This window comes from Mustela putorius, unplaced genomic scaffold (genome assembly GCF_011764305.1).
Source record: "Mustela putorius furo isolate JIRA1106 unplaced genomic scaffold, ASM1176430v1.1 tig00000196_pilon_pilon_pilon, whole genome shotgun sequence".
In the NCBI taxonomy this organism is placed as follows: domain Eukaryota; kingdom Metazoa; phylum Chordata; class Mammalia; order Carnivora; family Mustelidae; genus Mustela; species Mustela putorius.
This window is the reverse complement of record NW_025421310.1, coordinates 7777484-7800338: the sequence shown is the minus strand read 5'-3', so window position 1 is coordinate 7800338 and position 22855 is coordinate 7777484. Positions and strand designations below refer to the sequence as shown.

At 41.2% G+C, this 22855-nt stretch overlaps 3 protein-coding genes across 4 annotated transcripts in view; 1 reads left to right on the top strand and 2 right to left on the bottom strand.

Annotated features, from left to right (window-relative positions):
* Positions 1 to 22855, top strand: part of LOC123391211 (zinc finger protein 493-like) — a 144401-nt gene that overhangs the window by 76756 nt on the left and 44790 nt on the right. The window lies entirely within an intron of this gene.
* Positions 4416 to 21791, bottom strand: LOC123391251 (zinc finger protein 883-like). The gene is given in 3 exon segments (XM_045077373.1): positions 4416 to 6309; positions 6312 to 9185; positions 21713 to 21791. Coding segments are annotated over 2 exon segments (2181 nt in total). The 5' UTR covers positions 8383 to 9185; positions 21713 to 21791; the 3' UTR covers positions 4416 to 6199.
* LOC101693213 (putative protein ZNF720) overlaps positions 4416 to 22855 on the bottom strand; it is a 32460-nt gene continuing 14020 nt past the window's right edge. The window contains exons 6-7 of one of the 2 annotated variants that reach the window (XM_045077454.1): positions 16584 to 16645; positions 15110 to 16004 (exon numbers count right to left, since the gene is read on the bottom strand). In XM_045077454.1, coding sequence (XP_044933389.1) covers positions 15981 to 16004; positions 16584 to 16645 — 86 coding nt within the window. In that variant the 3' untranslated portion in view covers positions 15110 to 15980. Of the gene's footprint in view, positions 5038 to 15109; positions 16005 to 16583; positions 16646 to 22855 lie in introns of those variants that run through there. The other variant, XM_045077456.1, reaches the window with a different exon arrangement.

The following is a 22855-nucleotide window of genomic DNA, read 5'->3' as shown; positions in this document are numbered from 1 at the left end:
AAGTGGAACAAAAATCATGTGGCTGGGGGAGCCTGGGTGGCTCAGTGGGTGAAGCCTCTGCCTTCGGCTCAGGTCATGATCTCAAGGTCCTGGGATCAAGCCCCGAATTGGGCTCTCTGCTCAGCGGGGAGCCTGCTTCCCCCTCTCTCTGCCTGCCTACTTGTCATCTCTGTCAAATAAATAAATAAAATCTTAAAAAAAAAAATCACACGGCTGCATTCATGCTTCAGGGAGACTCCATTTCAAAGATTAAGGGGGACATACACCTGGTGAGTACTGGGGGAGGTACAGAACTGTGGAATCGTTAAATTCAACACCTGAAACCGAAAACATGTTATGTTAACTAATTGGAATCAAAATAAATTATTTAAAAAGGAAAACCGGAGGCTAAGTTGGATAGGCAGCTGACTCTTGATGGGGCTGAGGTCAAGATCTCAGGGTTAGATGGAACCCCAGGACTGGCTCTGTCCCCAGGGTGGAGGGTACTTAAAATTCTCTCCCTTTGCCACTGCCCTCCCCCAACACCACCAGTAACAAGTGTAGTCTCTCTCATAAGAATTTTTTTCTAGAGTGCTGTGAAGTGTGTAAACCTGGTGATTCACAGACCTGTACCCCTGGGGATAAAAATATATGTTTATAAAAAATAAAAAATTAAAAAAAAAAGAATTTTTTTCTAAAGATTTATTTATTTGACAGAGAGAGACAAAGCGAGAGATGTAACACAAGTAGAGGGAGTGGGAGAGGAAAAAGCAGTCTTCCCACAGAGCAGGGAGCCCAATGCAGCGCTTGATCCCAGGACCCTGGGATCATGACCTGAGCTGAAGGCAGACAACAACTGAGGCACCCAGGCACCCCATCTCATAAGAATTTTTAAAAAGCAATTGTTCTATGTTAAGACTACAAAATAAATCCTAGAATTAAGTTGTCATAAACCAAAGAGAAAAAAATTTAAAAGTTACTGTAAAGGGACTGTGTATATCAAAAAGTTAGCATTAAGAACACTAGGGGCACCTGGGTGGCTCAGTGGGTTAAGCGGCTGCTTTTGGCTCAGGTTATGATCCTGGCATCCCAGGATCGAGTCCCACATCAGGCTCCTTACTCAGCAGGGAGCCTGCTTCTCCCTCTGCCTCTGCCTGCCATTCTGTCTGCCTATGCTTGCTCTCTCTCCCTCTCTCTCTGATAAATAAATAAATAATTTTAAAAAATCACTAGGAATTCAGTTATGAATCTACTAAAAGGAAGGTACTTTTCTTTTGTAATACTGCATGGCCACAACACACTTTAGAGTTAGGAGAAGCACAAATTGCAAGTCTGTGGCACAGATAAAACTGTCTTTTGAAATTTAAAATTCTTTTTTTAAAGATTTTATTCATTTATTTGACAGAGAGAGAGATCACAAGTAGACAGAGAGGCAGGCAGGGTTGGGGGGGAAAGCGGTCTCCCCGCTGAGCAGAGAGCCTGATGCAGGGCTCAATCCCAGGACCCTGAGTTCATGACCTGAGCTGAAGGCAGAGGCCTAACCCACTGAGCCACCCAGACACCCCTAAAATTTTAAATCCTTCACAATGTAACCCATTGAAATGATGCATTCTTGCAGTAAGATTCTGAATGAATCCAAACACAAAAACGACAGTAGTTCCTCTCAGTAGACAGCGGCAGAGTCAGCTTCAGCATCCAACAGCCATCCCACAGGGATTTCCATTCAGGACACCAATAATTTAGGTATTCCATCAAGGGAAGTGTAGAAGAATCAGCCACTTAACATACTAAGCACTTTGAATTTAGGCAGACTAACTACAGAGAAAACCATAACATGAAATATAGTAAGATCACTCTGATTAGCATATTCATTCAGAGCTAAAACATATAATGGCATAAAAATTAAGAACAGTCACCAAAACTTTCTGAATTTGGGAAGAATGAGGAAGGGAGAACAATAAGTATTTCTATTTGTGGGCAAAGGTGTATTTTGGGCAACAGCTACAAGTCAGACAATATAAAACAAAAAAAATCTCTTAAATGTGCAAAACACAAAATATGTTTAAGATTATTCCTTATATTCCACTTTGTTAACATATGAAGTAATATTTGATTAAGGTGTACAACAGTGATTATACAATTCCATATAACATTCTATGACTATCACAGGGGCAGTCCTTAATCCCCATTATTTACTTAATGCATCCACTAAACCATGTCCACTCTGGCAACCATCAGGTTGTTTTCCAAAGTTAAGAATCTGTTTCTTGGTGTGCCTGGGTGGCTCAGTCATTGAGTATCTGTTTTCAGCTCAGGTCCCGATCCTAAGGTTCCAGCATCAAGCCTCAAATCCTGCTCCATGGTCAACATAGTGCCTACTTCTCCCTCTCCCACTCCCACTCCTTTCGTTTCCGCTCTCACTGTCTCTCTGTAAAAACAATAAAATCATTTCTTAAAAAGTTTATTTCATGCATTGCCTCTCCCTTTCTCTTTTCTTTCCGATTGCTCACTTGTTTTGTTTTCTGAATTCCAAACATGAGTGAAATGATACAATACTTGTCTTTCTTTGAATTATTTCACTTGGAAGAATACACCCCAGCTCTATCCATCTTGTGGCAAATGGCAAGATTTCATAACTTTTAGGGTTATAAATATGTCTTTTGATTTCTATCTTTCTTTTTTATTCATTGAGGGGTCAATAAACGCTTGGGTTGGACTGTTTCAAGCAGATATACTCACTGCTTCTCACTGCTGAACTGCTTCACCAACAAATCCATGCCATGCAAAGACCCACAATACAGAACTACACTCATTATGGTGCTGAGAAAAGGGAGGAAAGTCCCACACAGCAGTGAAGCAGCTTCCCTGAAGATCACCCAACCACACTGGATCTGACCTTGACTGGGGTGATCTCCCTGGGAAATGAGGGCTTGGGAGTAACCACAGCACATGTCTTGCAGATCCTGCCTATTCCACTGTCCAGAAGGATTCTTCATCTCAAACATCTATTCTACCATGTGACATCTTAAAGCTGTCCACATGATTGCATCATCCAATACCCTCCTCCATCCCTTGTCATGGATCTAGGCAAGGAAAGTAGTGTAATCACTGACATCCAGCAGCATTAGTCCTCAGGAAGACAGAGGAGATCAATCAAATCATCAGGATAAAGCAGGACTTCTCTACTCCTGAGAAACCCACATTAGTCAATTCTTTCCCCCATTATATGTATTCATCAGATGACACCAGCAAGAGCTCCTTGTGCCTTTGCAGTGACTAAAGGGAGTCACCTCCAGGTCCCTCCCCACATTGGAAAGAGTTCCTCACATTTCATTTTAATAGGTCTTGTCTTTCTCTTGAAGGATGGTACCTTCCTCAAATTTTACTTAGATTCACATCCCACATCCCCGTGCTAAATGTCCTAATACCCATCAGCTTTCCACCTGTCTAATCTCAATGAAGCATTTTCTAAGGACGCTCTCTCCACAGCACAGGCAAAAAGGAATGGTTGTGGTGCCTATGTAGCTGGAAAGAAGAATGAGGAAATTCAACTGGAGATCTGGAGATAACTAGGTCGTAAACAATTAGAAGTTATTTTTCTACATCTAGGGAGTCCCTTGGGAAACTAGGGACACTTCTCCTCCTCTACATGCTAATTCTTCATCTTGAATATTTTCTGTCTCTTCCCCGGGCTACCACGTCACTCCTATTGGGATAGATTTCTCTTTCTTATGGGGTATCTATGACACACATAACATGGTCATATGCACATGTACACCTCACAGACACATCAAAATACCACTCAGTTTAGGACATGGGGCACATGACTTCATTTGGGTCCATGGTACAGTGCTAGAGAGTCCAAAGTCTAAGTCCAGAATATGCCATTCCAACTGAAACAGATTTAGGGAAGCTCTGGGGGAGGGGAAGTCTTCTCTAAGGGACATGGGAAGGAAAGCATTGGGAGAAAGAGAGATGGTGGCTCACAAGAACAGAGTGCAGATGTCTTATGAGACATTCCACTAACTTGACACCCTGCAGTGTGGTGACTGGGGACTGCACTCTTGAGAATGGCTCCTGTCAGTGCAAGGACCTTCAAAAATGTTGGCTACATAAATTGATGCCAAGTAGCAGTAACACAGAGTATGTGAGCTAAAACACCAACAATACCTCTATGTTACATACCTCGGTAATACACCCATGGTTAATATCACTGTATTCACAAAGAGGAGAAAATCACAGCATAGACTAGGGGAAAAATAATCAGTTATCCCTTAAACCTTCAGACAACTTAAACCTTCAGAGAAAATGGATTCCTAGTATATTGTTTTACTCCAGTATCATATAGGTGATTGACTCAATTAGATCCCTACAAACTTCAATGAGATAAATGAACACTAGATGTAGGATCATACATCATTTATGACACACCTATATCCAGATGTTAAAACACCCTAGGTTTTATTAATGAAAATGTATCAAGTTCACACAAACACTAAGTTATGCATTTCAAATCCACTCTATTGTCACCATTCGAAATACAGAACACATGTGCAAAAGCATTCGAGTGTTTTCAGAAGGATATGGAGTACCTGTTTCCAAAAATTTCAGGACAGAGGTACATTCCTCAGAAATGTCTATGTTCAATGGTATGGCATTGTAAAGAAGAGTTAGCTACCCTCCTGCAGTCATCTGTCAGGGTTTCCTCATTTAACCACATCAAGTCATACTCTCTAACGATTGCACTTAGGGAGATACATTGGTAGTTTATTGACCGGCTACCTCTTTTTCCTTAAAGAACAATCAGGAAAACCTCTTATTTCTAATATTGAGTAAGTTATTTAGTTTCAATGCGTGCAGAAGTGTGTGCTCCGAACACCTCTTCCATGGAATTACATCAATGTTATAACCATAAGCACCATCTCCACTGAGATATACTTCATATGTTTTATATCATACAGTCATCTTCCATGGAAAATTAGGTACGCATGGGTCCCACTTAATGGAGCAGGACATCTAATTTGATGTAGCAACAATCAACCACGTGGTCTTACACACCTACAAGGAAAGGAAGAATTTTCTGGAGTGATTTCAGAGGAAATACATTCATACATTATTCACAAATCTCAAATAGGGTTAATGTAAAAAACTAAAAAATACTGAAATCCTTATATATATGAAAAAGTCAATCCGCTAAATCTGTTGCAACAGAATACCACATACATTTTCTAAGTGTGTAAGTTTGATTTTTCCTTATAATCACTATTTTCATAGAGAGTAATGTTTGAATAGAGTAAATAATGTTTGATTTCTGTAACATTCATTGGCATCAGGTGTTCAATTCAATAGTTTTCTAAACACTGCTAATTTTCTGCTGACTTCTCTTAATGCACCCCCTGGTGTGTGCTCCAATGTACTAAAATGAAAATCTTTCCACATTCACGATGTTCCAAGGGTTCAAATCTACTATGCATTTTGAGATACTGAGTAAGCACTGAATTCTAGTTACAGGCTTGGCCAGATTCTTTACATTTCACACTTTCACTCCTGTATGAAAACAACGATGTTAAGAAAGTTGGGAGTCCCACTGAGAGGTCAGATACATTCTTAGTATTTTAACACTTACTCTCCTTTTTAAAATCTCTCATATGGAGTGAGGAGGGAGCAGTCCTTAGCACTCTCACACATTCATTACATCTATAATTTTCTCTGCAGGGTGAATTCTGTGATGTGCAGTAAGGGTTGTGTGCCTGCTAGGAGTTTGGCCACATCATTCATCCAATATGAATTCTCTGTTTAGAAGGTGTGCATGCTGGACAAGGGCCTTGCCACCCTGGTTATATTTGGGAGGTTATGGTCCAATATGAATTCTCTCATAGGCATGAATGGGTGAGCACTCCTTAACTGATTTTTCTCACGTTTTTTTTTTTTTTCTTTTTTCTTAAAGATTTTATTTACTTATTTGACAGAGAGATGGAGAGAAAGCACACATAGTGAGGAGGGTCAGGCAGGGGGAGAGGGAGAAGCACGCTGCCTGCTGAGCAGGGAGCCTGATGCAGAGCTCAATTCCGGGACTCTGGGATCATAACCTGAGCCCAAGGGAGTGCCCTAACTGACTGAGCCACACAGGCATCCCTCTTATTACATTCTGTACACTGGTAAGCTTTCTATCTAATATGGATATTATGATGTTTAACGAGGACAGAGTGCCTGCAAAGGCCTAACACCATTCTTGACGTTGGTAAGATTTCTCTCCAGGATGAACCCTGTGATGCTGAGTCAGGGCTAAGCGGTCCTTAAAGGCCTTGCCACATTCATGACTTGTTAAGTTTTCTCTCCACTATGAGTTCTATGATGTCGAATAAGGCCTGAGTTCCGGTTAAAGCTCTTGCCACATTCACAACATCGGTAAGGTTTCTCTCCAGTATGAATTCTGTGATGTCGTATAAGGGTTGAGCTGTGGATAAAGGACTTGCCACATTCTTGACATCGGTAAGGTTTCTCTCCAGTATGAATTCTGTAATGTTGAGTAAGGCTTGAGCTGTGGCTAAAGGCCTTGCCGCATTCTTGACATTGGTAAGGTTTCTCTCCAGTATGAATTCTGTGATGTCGAGTAAGGTCTGAGCTGTGGTTAAAGGTCTTGCCACATTCTTGACATTGGTAAGATTTCTTTCCATTAGGAATTCCCTGATTTTGAGTAAGCCTTGAGCACCAGTTAACGGCCTTGCCACATTCTTGGTATTTATAGTGTTTCATTCTGGTATGGGTTCTGCTATGTTGACTGAGGTGTGAGTGCACGTTAAAGGCTTTGCCACATTCCGGACATTGGTAAGGTTTCTCTCCAGTATGAATTCTATGATGTCGAGTAAGGTGTGAAAGGCAGTTAAAGGCCTTGCCGCATTCTTGACATTGGTAAGGTTTCTCTCCAGAATGAATTCTTTGATGTTGAATAAGTCTTGAGCTCTGGTTAAAGCTCCTGCCACATTTCTGACATTGGTAACATTTCTCTCCAGTATGAACACTATAATGTTCAATCAGAGTTGAGTTGTCCTTTAAGGTCTTGCCACATTCTTGACATTGGTAAGGTTTCTCTCCACTATGAATTCTGTAATGTTCAGTAAGACTTGACCTCCAGATAAAGGCCTTGCCACATTCGTGACATTTGTAAGGTTTCTCTCCACTATGAATTCTGTGATGTCGAATAAGGTCTGAGTTCCGGTTAAAGCTCTTGCCACATTTGTGACATTGGTAAGGTTTCTCTCCTGTATGAGTTCTGTGATGTTGAATAAGGGCTGAGCTCCGGTTAAAGCTCTTGCCACATTTGTGACATTGGTAAGGTTTTTCTCCACTATGAATTCTGTGATGTCGAATAAGGATTGAGCTGTGGTTAAAGGCCTTGCCACATTCTTGACATTGGTATGGTTTCTCTCCAGTATGAATTCTGTGATGTTGAGTAAGGGTTGACCTGTCATAAAAGGCCTTGCCACATTCCTGACATTGGTAAGGTTTCTCTTTAGTATGAATTCTATAATGTTCAGTAAGACTTGACCTCCAAATAAAGGCCTTGCCACATTCTTGACATTGGTAAGGTTTCTCTCGAGTATGAATTCTGTGATGTTGCATAAGTTGTGAAGGGAAAGCATAGGCCTTGCCACATTCTTGACATTGGTAAGGCTTCTCGCCACTGTGAATTCTGTGATGTTGAGTAAGGGTTGACCTATCATAAAAGGCCTTGCCACATTCTTGACTTTCATAAGTTTTCTTGGCATTATGAATTCCCTGATGTTCAGTAAGCCCTGAGCTCAAATTAAAGGACTTGCCACATTCTTGGTATTTATAGGGTTTCTCTATACTATGAATTATGCAATGTCGAGTGAGATGAGAGTGCATATTAAAGGCCTTCCCACATTCTTGACATTGGTAAGGTTTCTCTCCAGTATGAATTCTGTGATGCTGAGTAAGGTGTGAAGGGTGTTTAAAGGCCTTGCCACATTCTTGACACTGGTAAGGTTTTTTTACACAATGAATTTTGTGATGTTGAGTAAGTTCTGAGAATGATTTAAAGGCTTTGGCACATTCATTACCATTGTAATTTTTCCCTGCAATATGAATTCGTTTATGTCTATTAAGACTTGAGTGACCATTAAAAGCCTTGCCACATTCTTGACATTTGTAAGGTTTCTCTCCAGAATTGATCTGCAAATGACCATTTAGTGATGAACAATCCTTAAAGGTTTGACCACCTTCTTCACATTTGTATACTTTTCCTCCAGTATGCATTCGCTGATGTTGAGATAGAGTTGAGTGGCAGTCAAAGGATTTACCATATTCCTTAAAGATGTAAGTTTCCTCTCCCTGAGAGATTATCTCATTGATGTTTAGGCTTGGTGGCTGAGTAAACATGGTCCCTGGTTTACTAGATGTGAATGGGCTTTTTCCCTCATGAATTCTCTGATGATCACCAACACTGGAAGACTGGTTACAAGCTTTCCCACATTCATTATCTTTATGAAGACAGTCTCCTGAAGGGAGTATACTGAGGTTAGAGCTTGGATGAAAGCCTTCCCCACATTTATCACATTCATTCTCTGCAAACCTAGCCCTGACACATCGGTGAACACTGGAGCCCTGGTTCAATGTTTTCTGAGATACAGTGCATTGAGCAAATCTGTCTCCAGTGAAAAGCCTCTGGTCATTCTGGAGGGTCGACTCCTCAGTGAAGCCCCTCTTGAATGAATCCCACTGAGCACTTTGCTCTTCATTTCTAAATCTCTGATTTAAGGTCAGACTAGTCCTATCTTCCAAATGGCTCAAATCATTATTCTCAGCATGGACTAGGTTACTTTTCAGATGTTCCAAATGGTCTGTCCACAAGTAGCTATGTTTGAATATCTGATTGGAGCTTGTGCTGACAGAAACACACTGCTCTGCAGAAACAGTTGACTTAAAAGGGAAGGTTTTCTGCAATGGTTTATATCCTTCACCATTTGGGGCAATGAGATTCTCATTAAGGGCAATTGCCTTGGTTTGCGTGTATCGCCCAGAAATTCTTTGATGCCCTTCTCTCTCCCCATCATTGTCCCAGTCTATGCGTAAGTGTAAAATCTCAACAGCACTATGTTTGTATCTGGGAATTGATCCATTCTGGAAAGAACCTTCTATGCTCCGCTGTAGCAGGAAACTCTGGGTGTCATGTGAAGATACAGCTGAAAGATACCAAACAAGAGTAAAACGATTGCACTGACTACATTCAGAAGAATATACTGATGAGGTCTAATACAGAAGCATCAAGTCAATCATACAAAGTCAGAAAGATGGCTGAGAAGGAGTCATCAGGACCTCATTTCTCCATGGAAACACACCATGGCACACAACGTACTCAGCAGAGTCTAATAGAGAATTCTGCGGTATGGTCATGGTGTAGCACAAATCACTTTCCTGTATCTCTAACAATCAGGAAAAGGGTCACATGAGCTCAAAATTAGCATAAGAATAGAGGATATAGAAAGAGAAGACTGAACTGAACCAAATAGGGTATAGTAAAAATAGGAACATATCAAGCACAGGAAGAGTTGTTTGGCAGAAAAGATCAATGACGCTGACAGCCCATGAACTAAATTAAGAATAACACAAAAAAGACAAACTAAAATGACAGGGGAAGAAGTGAAAGCAGACACAATGTAACTGACTGTAGGAATAAAAGTAATTATAAGAGGCAACAATGGATAATCAGTGCCCATAAATTGTTAATAAAAGACAAGTATACATTTCAAAAAAGGTATAACCAATTTAGACTCCATCACTCTGAAAAGTAGAAAAAAATTCTCAGCTGATCTGCAAACATGAAGCCAAATGAAAGGGGAATAAAATTAAAAAGCCGAACAAACAAAAACTGGTGGAAATTAAGTTCACTGGAAATTGAGTTCACAGGGTATTCAAACAGACACCAAAGGAGAAAGGACTGCAAATCTCCTCAAACATTTCCAAGGAGTGATGACCAGAGAAAATAACAGAACACTCTCTCTGTGGCACCAGCATTCCCAGGTCATGCAAGCCAAAGACACTACAAAGAACGAAGTTTGCAAAACTCTACCTGTGATGCATATTCACTCAAAGTCCACAACAAAATAGAGGAAATGGAATCAAAAGCACATTTTCCCTTTTTACAAGATGATCAAGTGGGAAACGGACCTGGAATTAAGGGCACTCCAACATACAGAAAACCATAAATTCAAGACTCCACATTGACAGAATGAAGGGCAAAAATGACATGATCACATTAAGGGAGACAGAATACAAATATCGTCATACCAGACAACATGTCATGATAAACATACTCACAGGAGAGACAGAAAGAAACCCCAACCTAATGAATGCCACAAATGCATGAAAAGCTGAAACCTATTCAGTAGGGACAGTCTGCAAGCTTCTCCTCTATCATCAGCAGGTAGGTAATGAAGTGAGCCCACCACTGCCTTTGAGCATAGTACTGGATTCTCTATTCAGAACAATTATGCAACCAAAACTAGAGTAACGGAATCTAAACTGAAAAACAATAAAACTCATTGTTCACATGGGACATGATTACTGAAATCCCTAAAGATCATCATTTTAATTTTTTTTACTGTTTTTGGTCATTGTTTGTATTGTTTATTTCTGCCAGTTTTTCCCTACTAGACTTCCCATTTCCCAAGTTTTTCATGTTATACAATACAGAATTAAGAAAAATGTTGGAACAAACAACTTAATTTCCACCAGAAGAACTAAAAAAGGAAGAGACTAGGATGAAACTTAGTAGAGGGATGATATAAAGAAAAGTGTGAAATAAATACAGTAGAAGATAAGCATTAATGGAACACAGAAAGTAATGCCAATTTCAATCAATAAAACAAAATTGGCCATGCTTTAACTCCACAAACCATTACATAACAACAAATGGAGAAATTTGTGTTTTTAATATTTAATTTATTTATTTGACAGGCAGAGATCACAAATGGCAGAGAGAAAGAGATAAGCAGGCTCCCCACTGAGCAGAGAGCCCGATGCAGGGCTTGATCCCAGGACCCTGGCATCATGACCTGAGCTGAAGGCAGTGGCTTTAACCCACTGAGCTTCCCAGTGCGCCCAACTAGGGAAATTTATTAAAAACAAAAACAAAAACAAAACAGAGAATTCCTAAAATTGTACAAGTTATTAAGACTGATTTCCTAACCATGAACCAAAGAAATGGGACATCTCCTGAGATCAGTAAGAAGGGTGAAAATTGAACTTGGAATCAATACTCTAGCAGCACAGACAGAAAAGCCCAAGACCAAGGAATTTTACTACAACTGATGGGGTCAATGAGTTCCCTAAATGCAATCCTGTGTTGCATGATTCTTCTCCCTCTCTTGTTGAGATTCAGTATTACTTCATTTGCCTTTTATATGACAAAGTCATTTTTTTTGCTTCTTCAAGCCTGCTCTCTAGATCAAACCTTTTTCTACTCTCACTTACTGCATCATTCATCTATGTTTGATTTTTAAAAAGACTTATATATTTGAGGGGGGCACTCACAAGATTCCAGGTGGGAGCTACAGAGAGAGGGAATCACATGCAGGCATCACACTGAATTCACAGTGTGACTTGAGCCTACATCCCAGGAGCCTGAGATCAAGATCTGAGCAGAAATCAAGAGTTGGTACTTACCCAAGTGAGCCACCAAGCACCCAATTATTTTTTAACTCTTATCTCTGTGGTAAAGTTCTCACTATTGTTTTCTCAACTCCTTGAGTATCCTTATGATTATGACCTTAAATTCTCCATCAAGCTCCTTACTACTCCATCAGGACTGTGGCCCTGCAGAACTCTCTGCTCAGGAGATGTGAGGTGGGCAGGGGCTGACCTTGCTGAGACCGAGGAAAGCCTCACTGAGAAGGGAAGTTCCCTCAGATCACAGTGGGTGGGGACTGGTGCAAGCAAGGCAGACAGCCAGTGTCTTACTGAGTGGGACTCAGTCTTTATGCTACAGGACAGGAGAGGGCTCCCATGTTTTGGAAGCCACATGTCACTGAATGTTTCCTCTCAGGAATGTGCTCCTAGACTACTGAATACTCTCCCCACTGTGTGCCCCAGGTGTTCTTCAGATGACTGTTTCCATGCTCGGTGCCCCCAGGTTGTTTGCCAACCTTCTGTCCGGGAGCACCCCAGTGCCCTCCTGATTCTATCCCATCCAAACCTGCTGACCATTAAACCTCCAGGCTTTAAGATGTGCTGGTTCCAAGAACTCATGAAATTCAGCCCTTCTCCCTCTCCAAGCCAATGGTTTTGGGGAATCCAAAAATGTATCCCCGGAGTGCTCCTCTGTCATGACACCTACTGCACAGCCGGGCTCCCTTCCTGCCACAATGCTATACTCCTCTCCTCCCTAAACCATGTCTCCACACAATCTGCCATCTTCCACGTGGCCTCTTCTGCCTCTTACTTGGAGAGTTTGTCCTGTCACTCCTCAGCCCAATGTCTGGGGCATTCAGGAGGACCTGACAGTTACCTAGTAGTGCTCATGACAAGACACAGGAGTCTAGGATCCTCCTATTCCACTGCCCTTGCTTCTCCTGGGAATCCTTATTGTTTTAATCCTGTTAAAACTCATATGGATTTTATAAAGCTGGTATGCAAATCAACACATAAAAATTAGTTTTGTTTCTACACAACAAAGAACAACTCCCAAACAGAGATATCATACATTTAGAGCAAACCCCCTCGTCCCACAAAATGCTTCCAATTTAACATAATGGTAGAGGTCAAACCAGAAACGATGAAAAGTGTAATATACTGTGCTGGATTCAAAGAATGAATAACTATGAAACACATCCATGTTCTTTCACTGGAATAACTGAAACACAATAAATCTTGATGTGACCTATAGAAAATGCAATCTCTACAAAATGCCAATGTCATTTTTGCACAAAGATCAAAATCCATCCTAACATTATGTGATGTCATGGGATAACCCATGCCCAAAATAATCTGGGAAGTGAAGAGCATATATCCTGACTTATAGCATACAAAGCACAGATATCAAACTAATGTCCTATAGACATGACATCAGGAGTAGAATAATGGAAGAGTCTGGCTGAGCTAGATGTGCACGTCTCCAGTGTTAATGTGTATGACAATGAACTGGAGAGACTATTAAAATTCATATTCTGATTTTTTTAAAAGATTTTATTTATTTATTTGACAGAGATCACAAGTAGGCAGAGAGGCAGGCAGAGAGAGGCAGAAGCAGGCTCCCTGCTGAGCAGACAGCCTGATGTGGAGCTCGATCCCAGGACCCTGGAATCATGACCTGAGCCAAAGGCAGAGGCCTTATAACCCACTGAGCCACCCAGGCACCCCCATATTCTGATTTGGATGTTTGGATGAGGTCTGAGTTTCTACTTTTCACAAATATGCCACTGATGTCTTACATTGACAATGCATGCTTCCCACAGAACTCCACAACTGAATCACGATGAAGAGTTTCAAAGGTTCCTAAAAGGCGGGAAGAGCATAGAGGTGGGCATGGAGACCTTCCCTTCCCTTCCCTCTTCATTCAAGCCAACTCTACCCCTGTAAAATTTTCTCTGGACCTCCTCTTATTTTTGTTTCTTCAATTCACCACGCCACCGTATTCACAGAAATAGCTCCCTCTTTCATGAGAAATGCAGGTGCAATCTACTTCTGGCTGCAACCCTGGATTTTGTAGCTTGGACCCCACTGTGTCCATGGCCTTTATGAATTTCAGGTTTCCCCTGCACTTTTTCCTAATACTCATGGCTTCAGGCTACAGGATCACTTCTTTCCACCTAGGCTTCCTCCTGAAAACTGACTTTGGTGGGGGGCCTGAGTGGCTCAGTGGGTTAAGCCTCTCCCTTCGGCTCAGGTAAGCTCTCAGGGTCCTGGGATCAAGTCCCACATCTGGCTCTCTGCTCGGTGGGGGACCTACTTCTCCCTCTCTTTCTACTTGTGATCTCTTTCTCTGTCTAATAAATAAATAAATCTTAAAAAAAAAAAGAAACTGACTTTGGTGAAAATGAGCACTTTATAAAAGTTGGTTATACTTTCTGGTCTTCTCCAAAGAATACACTTACACAGAAAAGCCATCCTGAAAACTGTGGCCATTACTACCCACTCTTAAATGGGGAGAGATGAGAGAGACCACACTCAAGGAAACAGACTTAAGAAGCTCTCACAGAAGTACTGCGAAGTATGTAAGCCTAGTGATTCACAGACTTGTACCTCTGGGGCTAATAACACATGATATGTTAAATTTTATTTTTTTAAAGATAATATGGTTCATATATACAATGGGATATTATGCCTCTATCAGAAAGAATGAAAACCCAACTTTTATCAACATGGACAGGACTGGAGATGATTATGCTGAGTGAAGTAAGTCAAGCAGAGAGAGTCAAGTATCATATGGTTTCACTTATTTGTGGGGCATAAGGAATAATACGGAGGACATTGGCAGATGGAGAGAAGTGAGCTGGTGGGAATTGGAGTGGGAGGTGAACCATGAGAGCTGGCTGACTCTAAGAAACAAGCTGAGGGTTTTGGAGGGGAGTGAGGTGGGGGTTTGGGAGAGCCTGGTGGTGGCTATTAAGGAGGACACATATTTCATGGAGCACTGGGTGTGGTGCATAAACAATGCATCTTGGAACACTGAAAAAAAACAAAACCAAGTTTAAAAAAAGGAAAAAAAAAAAGCTCTCACAAAAATGACTGTTTTTCCATGTACCCTCGTGGCTGCTCAGCCTATGAGGACCACAGGCTCTTCTTGGTCTTCCGGCTCATTTCTTCACACTGCTGGGTACATGCTTCTTATTCCCTGTCCCCTCCCTTCTATATTAAGGAAATTTTATCTCTACTGTTGTACAGATCAATTTGCTTTCCTAGGACTTTATCCTTATATGAATACATAGGAGTAGCTTCCTTGGAAGAGTAGGGTTAGTTTTCTCTACCTGCAAATCTTTTTTTTTTTTTTTAAGATTTTTAAATTTATTTGACACAGAGAGAGAGAGAGAGAGGCAGACAGAGAGGGAGGGGGAAGCAGGCTCCCCGCTGAGCAAAGAGCCCAATGTGGAGCTCAATCTCAGGACCCTGATATCATGACCTGAGCTGAAGGCAGAGGCTTAACCCAGTCAACCACCCAGGCACCCTACCTGCAACTTCTTAAGACACTAGTTTAATCTACATAGGCATATGCCTCTCGGTATCCATCTTGATTTCTTTTCTATGAATGTATAATGGACAATGTTCCATTAGTTCAGGTGTAGAACATGGGGATTCGACAACTCTGTAGGTTCTACTAAGCTCACCACAAGTAACTACCATCTGGCACCATAATATGCTATGAAAATACCATTGGAGGAGTTCCCTGTATTCTTTTCACCCATGGAAGCCTCTAGTTCCCATTCCCACTTCCTCATGATGCCCATCATCCTTCTCCATTCCACACTGGTAACATTCAGGCTATACATTGTATTTGTGTGTCTCTTTATGCTTTTTTCATTGTGTCTTGCATTTGCGATAATGAGGTTTGACCCAGAAGTAATTATGTGATGTGAACTAAGTCAGAGATTCAAAGACAAATACCATACATATTCACTTATATGTACAATCAAAACAACAATGTAAATGAACAAACAAGAAACAGACCTATGAACATCTATTTTGTTTTGAATAAAGTCCATGGATAATCTCAATAAATATAAAACTTCCAAGATGACACACATTCCATATTGTAACCCATTGGTATGTAACAGTGTTCCAATATGGACAGAAGACAAGAGGTTCCCAGGTCAAAGTCCAAGTGTCTTATGGCTCATGACATAGCAAACATCATAAACATCTTCATCACACTAATAACACTGGCCAGCTGCTCACCCCCAACTCATACAGGGATGCACTGCACATGCGGTTGGTTTATGTTGGACACTCTGAGCATAGGAAACCCCAGTATCTTCAAGGAACAGCTAGCGTATATGTCCAATCTTCAGCTATGAAAAGAAACATCTGTTTTCCAATACAATAAACTCATCTGTCCGCTACCCACAATCAAGATGCCATCACTATACTACCAAATATGAGTGGAATGACAATTATAACTAAAATATCAGTCAAGGAAACACCTGTGCAGATCATGAGGTCACCACATGACTTCAAGGAATATTGATAATACTATATAAGTCACATCTGTGATTCGATGCAGGTATCCACAACAGTAACCAATACATTTTCCTTCATGATCTTTTGCTGCTCATCTGGGAGTGATATACAGTTACATGCAGGGTAGGTCACAAAGTCAATGTACCTGGAAGGTTTGACTTTAAGATTTTCCAACCATCAGCCATAGGGCCAATTGCAAAGCTCTGGAAGATACCTAAGATGCACATGGTACCACCAAAGACACATCCCTGGCTACTCTGTAAACCTAAAAATGAAGTGTGCATCCAACATCATGGCAGAAATCTTTCATCCAAAAGCTGTCAGTGTGGGTGCGACTCCATTACAGACAATGGACAATGAGTTGCCTATGCTCACCTGTTTGGCAATAAAAGTTGTAGAACTTATCCTACCTCCAGTGAAGTAAAGAGAGACAATGGTGCATCAATCAGGTTGCCAGGATTGCAGGGACAGCCTGCAAGACAAAGATTATGGCATTTGCCCAGCTCCTCGAGGCATGTCTGCTGTGGGAATAGAGGAATAATCATTCATCTGAGCACAAAGGCCCATGGAAGATCGATGACACCACAACTGACATTGGGTGTGTGGGCCTGGGAGACTGAAAAACACTGCTAGAGGAGGAAGACAGAAAGATAAGTCAACGGAGAAGTCAGCATCTAAGATCTTGGCCATGTGAATCCATATCAAGATACAACTTGTGTAGGGAAGCCTGGGTGGCTCAGTCAGTTAAGCTTCTGCCTAAAAACTGGATCCTGATGCAGGGTCCTGGGATAGAGCCCTGCCTGGGGCTCCCTGCTCAGTGGGGAGTCTGCTTGTCTTTCTGTCTCTGGTCCTCCCCTGACCTTGTGTTCATTCTCTCTCTCTCACACAAATAAGTAAGTAAAGTCTGTAGAAAAACTGATCTGTGTAAGGAAATGAAAAGAAAACATAGTTCAGGGGCGCCTGAGTGGCTCAGTGGGTTAAAGCCTCTGTCTTCAGCTCAGCTCATGATCTCAGGGTCCTGGGATAAAGCCCTGCATTGGGCTCTCTTCTCACTGGGGAGCCTGCTTCCCCTTCTCTCTCTGCCTGCCTCTCTGCCTATATGTGATCTCTGTCAAATAAATAAATAAAATATTTTTAAAAAAAGGAAAAAGAAAAGAAAACATGGTTCAACTTTTTCAGAGGACATTTCATTTTGTTAGCCATGTAGGGAGAAAAAATTAGGAAACCCCAGACACTAAGGAAACCACAGAGCACATCAGTTTATACTACATTTCTGACTGATAAATATAAGGACTCAATCTCTGGGGTATGGTATAAGAAAAAATTGCTAAGAGGAAGAAAACAACAACAACACACCAACCATGAATGGTGAAATGAAGAAAAGGATTACAAAAAGAATTAAAAACATCTCTGTATCACAAGCTCAAGAGAGAGAAATAGAGGACACATTCTCATGATACATGGAGAACTACAAAGACTGAAGAAAAAGGCATAACAGAAAAAAATGAGGACAAGAACTCACTAGACACTTTGAGAAAGAGATTGGCCAACAGTTAGTGCCCAACTTTGTAGTAATAGAGAGAAGCACCACCAGCAACAAAGCAGATAAATGTAGGACATGGTATGATCATGTATGAACCAGGAGCCAAACATCAAAATCACATAAGCTGCCAATATGGGGACAACGCAGAAACTGAAATTTTTCTTTTAGCTATAAATAAAAAACTGGATGATCAAATTTAAAGAGACGGAAGAAGAAACAACCCATGTGGTGATAAGCAATCAAATAAGCAGCATGGCAACAGACATATCTCACAGAATAATCATTAACACGAAAGGCATTTGTCTCTGTTAGGGTTATGTTTCAATATCAAAAAAATCACGATTTAAACATACTACCTCTTGGATATCAAGCATGTATATGTGCAAATTCATACACACATATAAAAAAAAAAAACCCACAAATACATGTATACAGGGAAACAACTGTTTTTACCCCAGGAGAGAGAAGACTGCTCCTCACAGAGTGAGGACCTCATGAAGATAGTGAAAAAGTAGTTCCACCTTCGCTCAACAAACAATTGTTCACATGAGACACCAATTCATGATTCTCAATACAAAAGCATAGGCTGATGCACCCCGGGACCCCAGAGACCAAGAAGGACACCTCTAGAAGGGTAACAGGAGCAATTTCACATGCATCCCAGTATGCCTTCCCCGGGCCAGCAAAGTGTGCCACTAAGAGGGACCTGAAGGAACTACAATGGCTCCACAAAGAAAATGACAGCACAGAGTGGACATCCAGCATTCCCCAAAGGGCAAACCACTCTCTGGGTGGCCCAGTGAGAGCTCACCTCACGGGGATCCCTGGGGGAATCTGTGGTGCTGGACCACTGGGGATCCTATAGAACGGAGAAGGTGGGCAGCGCTTACAGCAACCAGTGCTCAGATCGTAGAGTTGCCGAACAAGAGAGTGCTCCAACTTGTAGTGGCAACGAATCAGAGATCCATGGGAATCTGCCCACTTGCAGAGAGGAGATGAACCTACCTGGCTAAGGAGATTTGTCAGCAGCTGTGACTGACTTGGGTGTCCAGCCAACGCTTTGAACTAGAACATTCTCTGTTCTCTGTCTGGTAGCTATGCAAGTTCTAAGTTACTTCCCATGGCTGAACCTAGCCTCCAATCCTGCTCCACTAGAAGCCTGAACAGAGACCCTAGACAACCTCAGAGCCTCTCTAACAGGCCTCTGGGGATAAAACCAAGCCAGCAGCAGGGACCAAGCATTGAGCATAACCTCTTACTCTGCATGAGCAGGGAGCCTCCTCAGTGAACCTGGGCAGCCTCTGAGCCCAGCCTATGGTCCTGCCCAGCAATAGAGAATGGCCTTTGGTTCCGCCACATGTTCAGCATCACCTCTGGCCCTGGCTGATCACAGAGTTGCCAGCATAGGTTTTGGAGGCACTCAGGAGTCCAAATGTGTCGGACAGATGTCTAGCCCTCTGTGCTCATAGAGAATAAGTGTATATTCAAAATGATCGCACATGTTTTACAGCAGAAGTTGCTGAGGTCCATGGGATACCTCAAGAAGGAATGCCAAACAGTTGGCTACATTCAGATGACTGCGAATAAAACCACAATTTCAAAGGATTCCAATGAAAATTGGCATCAGACAGATACTCTCACGTTTCAAATGCACACAGGGTATTTTTTTTTTTTAAACAGGGTTCAATATTCATTTTCAGAGATGATTCACCATGAAACATGGCTTGTGGGCTACTTTTTATCATTAAAAAGAAAATCCAAATATTCACTAGCATCTGACATGTTCCTCTGCATACTGCATACAATGTATGTCCCACGGTTATTGAATCTGCTCTTAATGTATTCAATGCTCTGGATTCTATGGTTTAGAGCTAACACTATTTTCCTTGTACTGAAATAAATTATTTATTTTTTCATTTATTTATTTTGAAAGAAATGATGTAGATAAAGGAAGGTATAGTGAGCCCCTATTGGTAGAGCAGGGTTTGAATCTGGCTGCCCTACATAGGAACATGAGGCATACAGACAAAGGAGAAAGAGACCCTTTTAGAAGGTGACCCAGGTTTGGATTCTCTTTCCTCCTGGACACTCACTGGTTCACGCAGCTGTCCTCACACAGAACAGCTTCCATGAAAGGACACTTTAAAGTCAACATTCCAGTCCACACCACACATATATAGCCTGAGTGGTTTCCAGGTTGACTACTCAGAAGTAGACACAAAGGTCAGGCATCCAAGGAACAATACAGGAAAGGCCCAACACACAGGAGTCCACATTCACACCTGGAGACCCAAGACTACACACCTGAGTATCTCACTACATTACCCACAGACTACTACCTTCCCTGAAGAACCCAACAATGAATGTGTTGCCAGATACAGGTTCTCAAGGTCTAGTCCCCAGACAGCCACCTGAGACTAGGTAAGAAAGGAAAGGTGAGAGGCTGCACCCCAGAGCTACTGACATGGTAGTGTAAGGTTAGCCATAGGGATCCAAGACTTATAAGTGCTCCCGGTGATTCTGACCCAGGCCAATCTGCACAACCTCTGCAGGAACTAAGTCACAGGTCAATCTGAGTTATCCCCACAGAAGTCCCTCTCAGGGGCACCTGGGTGGCTCAGTGGGTTAAGCCCCTGCCTTTGGCTCAGGTCATGATCTCAGGGTGCTGGGATCAGGCCCCGCATCAAGTTCTCAGCTCAGCAGGGAGCTTGCTTCCTCCTGTCCCACGCTCTCTCTCTCTCTCTCCCCCTGCCACTCTGCCTACTTGTGATCTCTGTCAGTCAAAAAAAAAAAAAAAAAAAGTCCCTCTCAGAAACCCCCTGTGCTTGTGGTCACATTAGTGTTGGGGACACACACACACACACACACACACACAGGATTCCTTTTCCTTCTGAAGATACAGGTACCCACACATATGTATGTACACGTGCTTCTTCCTAGTTAGTTCTCTGACCCCCAAATCTGTCTTTAGCTTAATATAACACATTGCATTCTGTGCATATCAAAACCCTAAAACTCTGCTTGTGTTCTCTATGCTCACAGAACAACTGGAGAAACATACAGGATAAAATTTTATTGAGAGTCCCTGAGAATTCTCTGACTAGGCCATATCATTATATTTTTAGTGACTTTGTTCAATTAGCACTTGTTAGGTAGAAACCCTGGGCATTAGTTCAGTACAACAAAAAGAAACTAACATTTACAAAAACCATTCATGACAATCCTTACCAAAATCTTAGCAATAAAAAAGAAATTTTTATGTACTGAAATAGAAAAATACACTCAAAACCATTCTGTGAGGTCAGCATACCCTGATACCAAAGTAGTATAAACAAAAGATAAAAGGCTGGTTTATCTCATGAATTTTCTGCTACTCTGGCTTTCTTTGGACATCCATCTACATGTACTAATAGAGTCAAAAGAAAAAAACGAATCACACTGAAAATAACTGTCCCTCTCTAGAGATCCATCTGCCCCTGAATCCTTTCAGGTCTACTAACAAATACAGTCGACCACTGAATAACGTGCTTTTCATAAGTAACAGTCCACTTACAACAGACAAGTTTATCTTAATAAATCTAGTGCACCACAGTAAATGTCTTTGCACTATGACTGCCTTAATATTTTATTTCCTCAAATTAATTCCTTTTTTTAAAATTTTTTTTAAAAGATTTTATTTATTTATTTGACAGAGAGAGCTCACAAGTAGACAGAGAGGCAGGCAGAGAGAGAGAAGAAAGAAGCAGACTCCCTGCTGAGCAGAGAGCCTGATGTGGGGCTTGATCCTAGGACCCTGGGATCATGACCTGAGACAAAAGCAGAGGCTTTAACCCACTGAGCCACCCAGGCGCCCCTCAAATTACTTCCTTATAAAACTATGGTATATACAGCAGACCACATACAAAGAATGGGAAGACTGATGACATGTTGCAATTAAACCATCAAACACCACAGATGAAAAGAGACTTTTGAAACAGCAAGGCAAATGCACTTCACCTTGTGCAAGAGCTCCTAGAAGAGCAGTAGTGGGATCCCAGCAGTCCCAACAAGAATGGGGCCAGCATAATGCACTCTGGTACTGAAAGATCAAAAAATACCACCAACAATACTTTACCCGGCAAAATTATTTTCCGCAGACATAGAAATGAAGACATTCCCAAGTAAAGACCCCTCTACATTTACCAGTAGATCTATCCTACAAGAACTATTAAAGAAACACTCTCTAGATGAAATAAAAGGATTCTACCCAGAACCTGCAACCACACAAGAACACAAAGCTCTCCACTGAGCAGAAATATGTAGACAATTACACAAACCTGTAGTGTTGTAATGAGATACCAGTCACGTTTATTTCTGCTACAGACCTTTGTTTTTGTTTTTGTTTGTTTAATACTTTGTTAAAGTATTAAAATCACAAATGTAGGTCATAAAGTACACAACATAAAAGAATTTGTAGTATCAAAGTGGGGGGGTGCAGGGGTAGAGACAGGAAGAAGAATTCTTTATGGTATTGGTACTGAGTTTTAAACTGTTTTATAACAATGTTGTTTTAAGGAATCTCTAAGGTAATCACAAGGAAAATACTCCCAGAAGACACAAAAGGCAATGAGAAAGGTACCAAGGCATATCATGGGTATTCATTTTACAATTACAGATAAAATATATCTTTCATATTTCATACCAAAACATGATACAGAAGTATAAAATGTTTGAAAATTACTTTGAATTCAAAACAGTCTTTCTCTCATGCAGAGAGAATAAAAATTCACCCACAAAAACATGGTGAAATGAATTCTATGTTAATGACAACTCACCTAGACATGGTACAACATTCACTGACCACTCACCAAGAAGAGAAAAAGTAGGGGCACACAGTATGTATGTGTGACATACAAACAAAGACAAAGACACACAAAATTCACTGGCAAAAAACATAAACAGCATTTTTTTGAGTTATGCTCACATGGTCTTAAAATATACTGAGCTGAAAATTCCCTTCCTATAACAACACACACAGGTAAGACCAAATCCACACTTAACAAATATGGTGGAATAAGCCAGACAGAAGAAACACTTTATTAGGAAATTACCAAATTAGAGTAAGACAAAACTCAACCCAAGAAATTCTAAATAAAACAC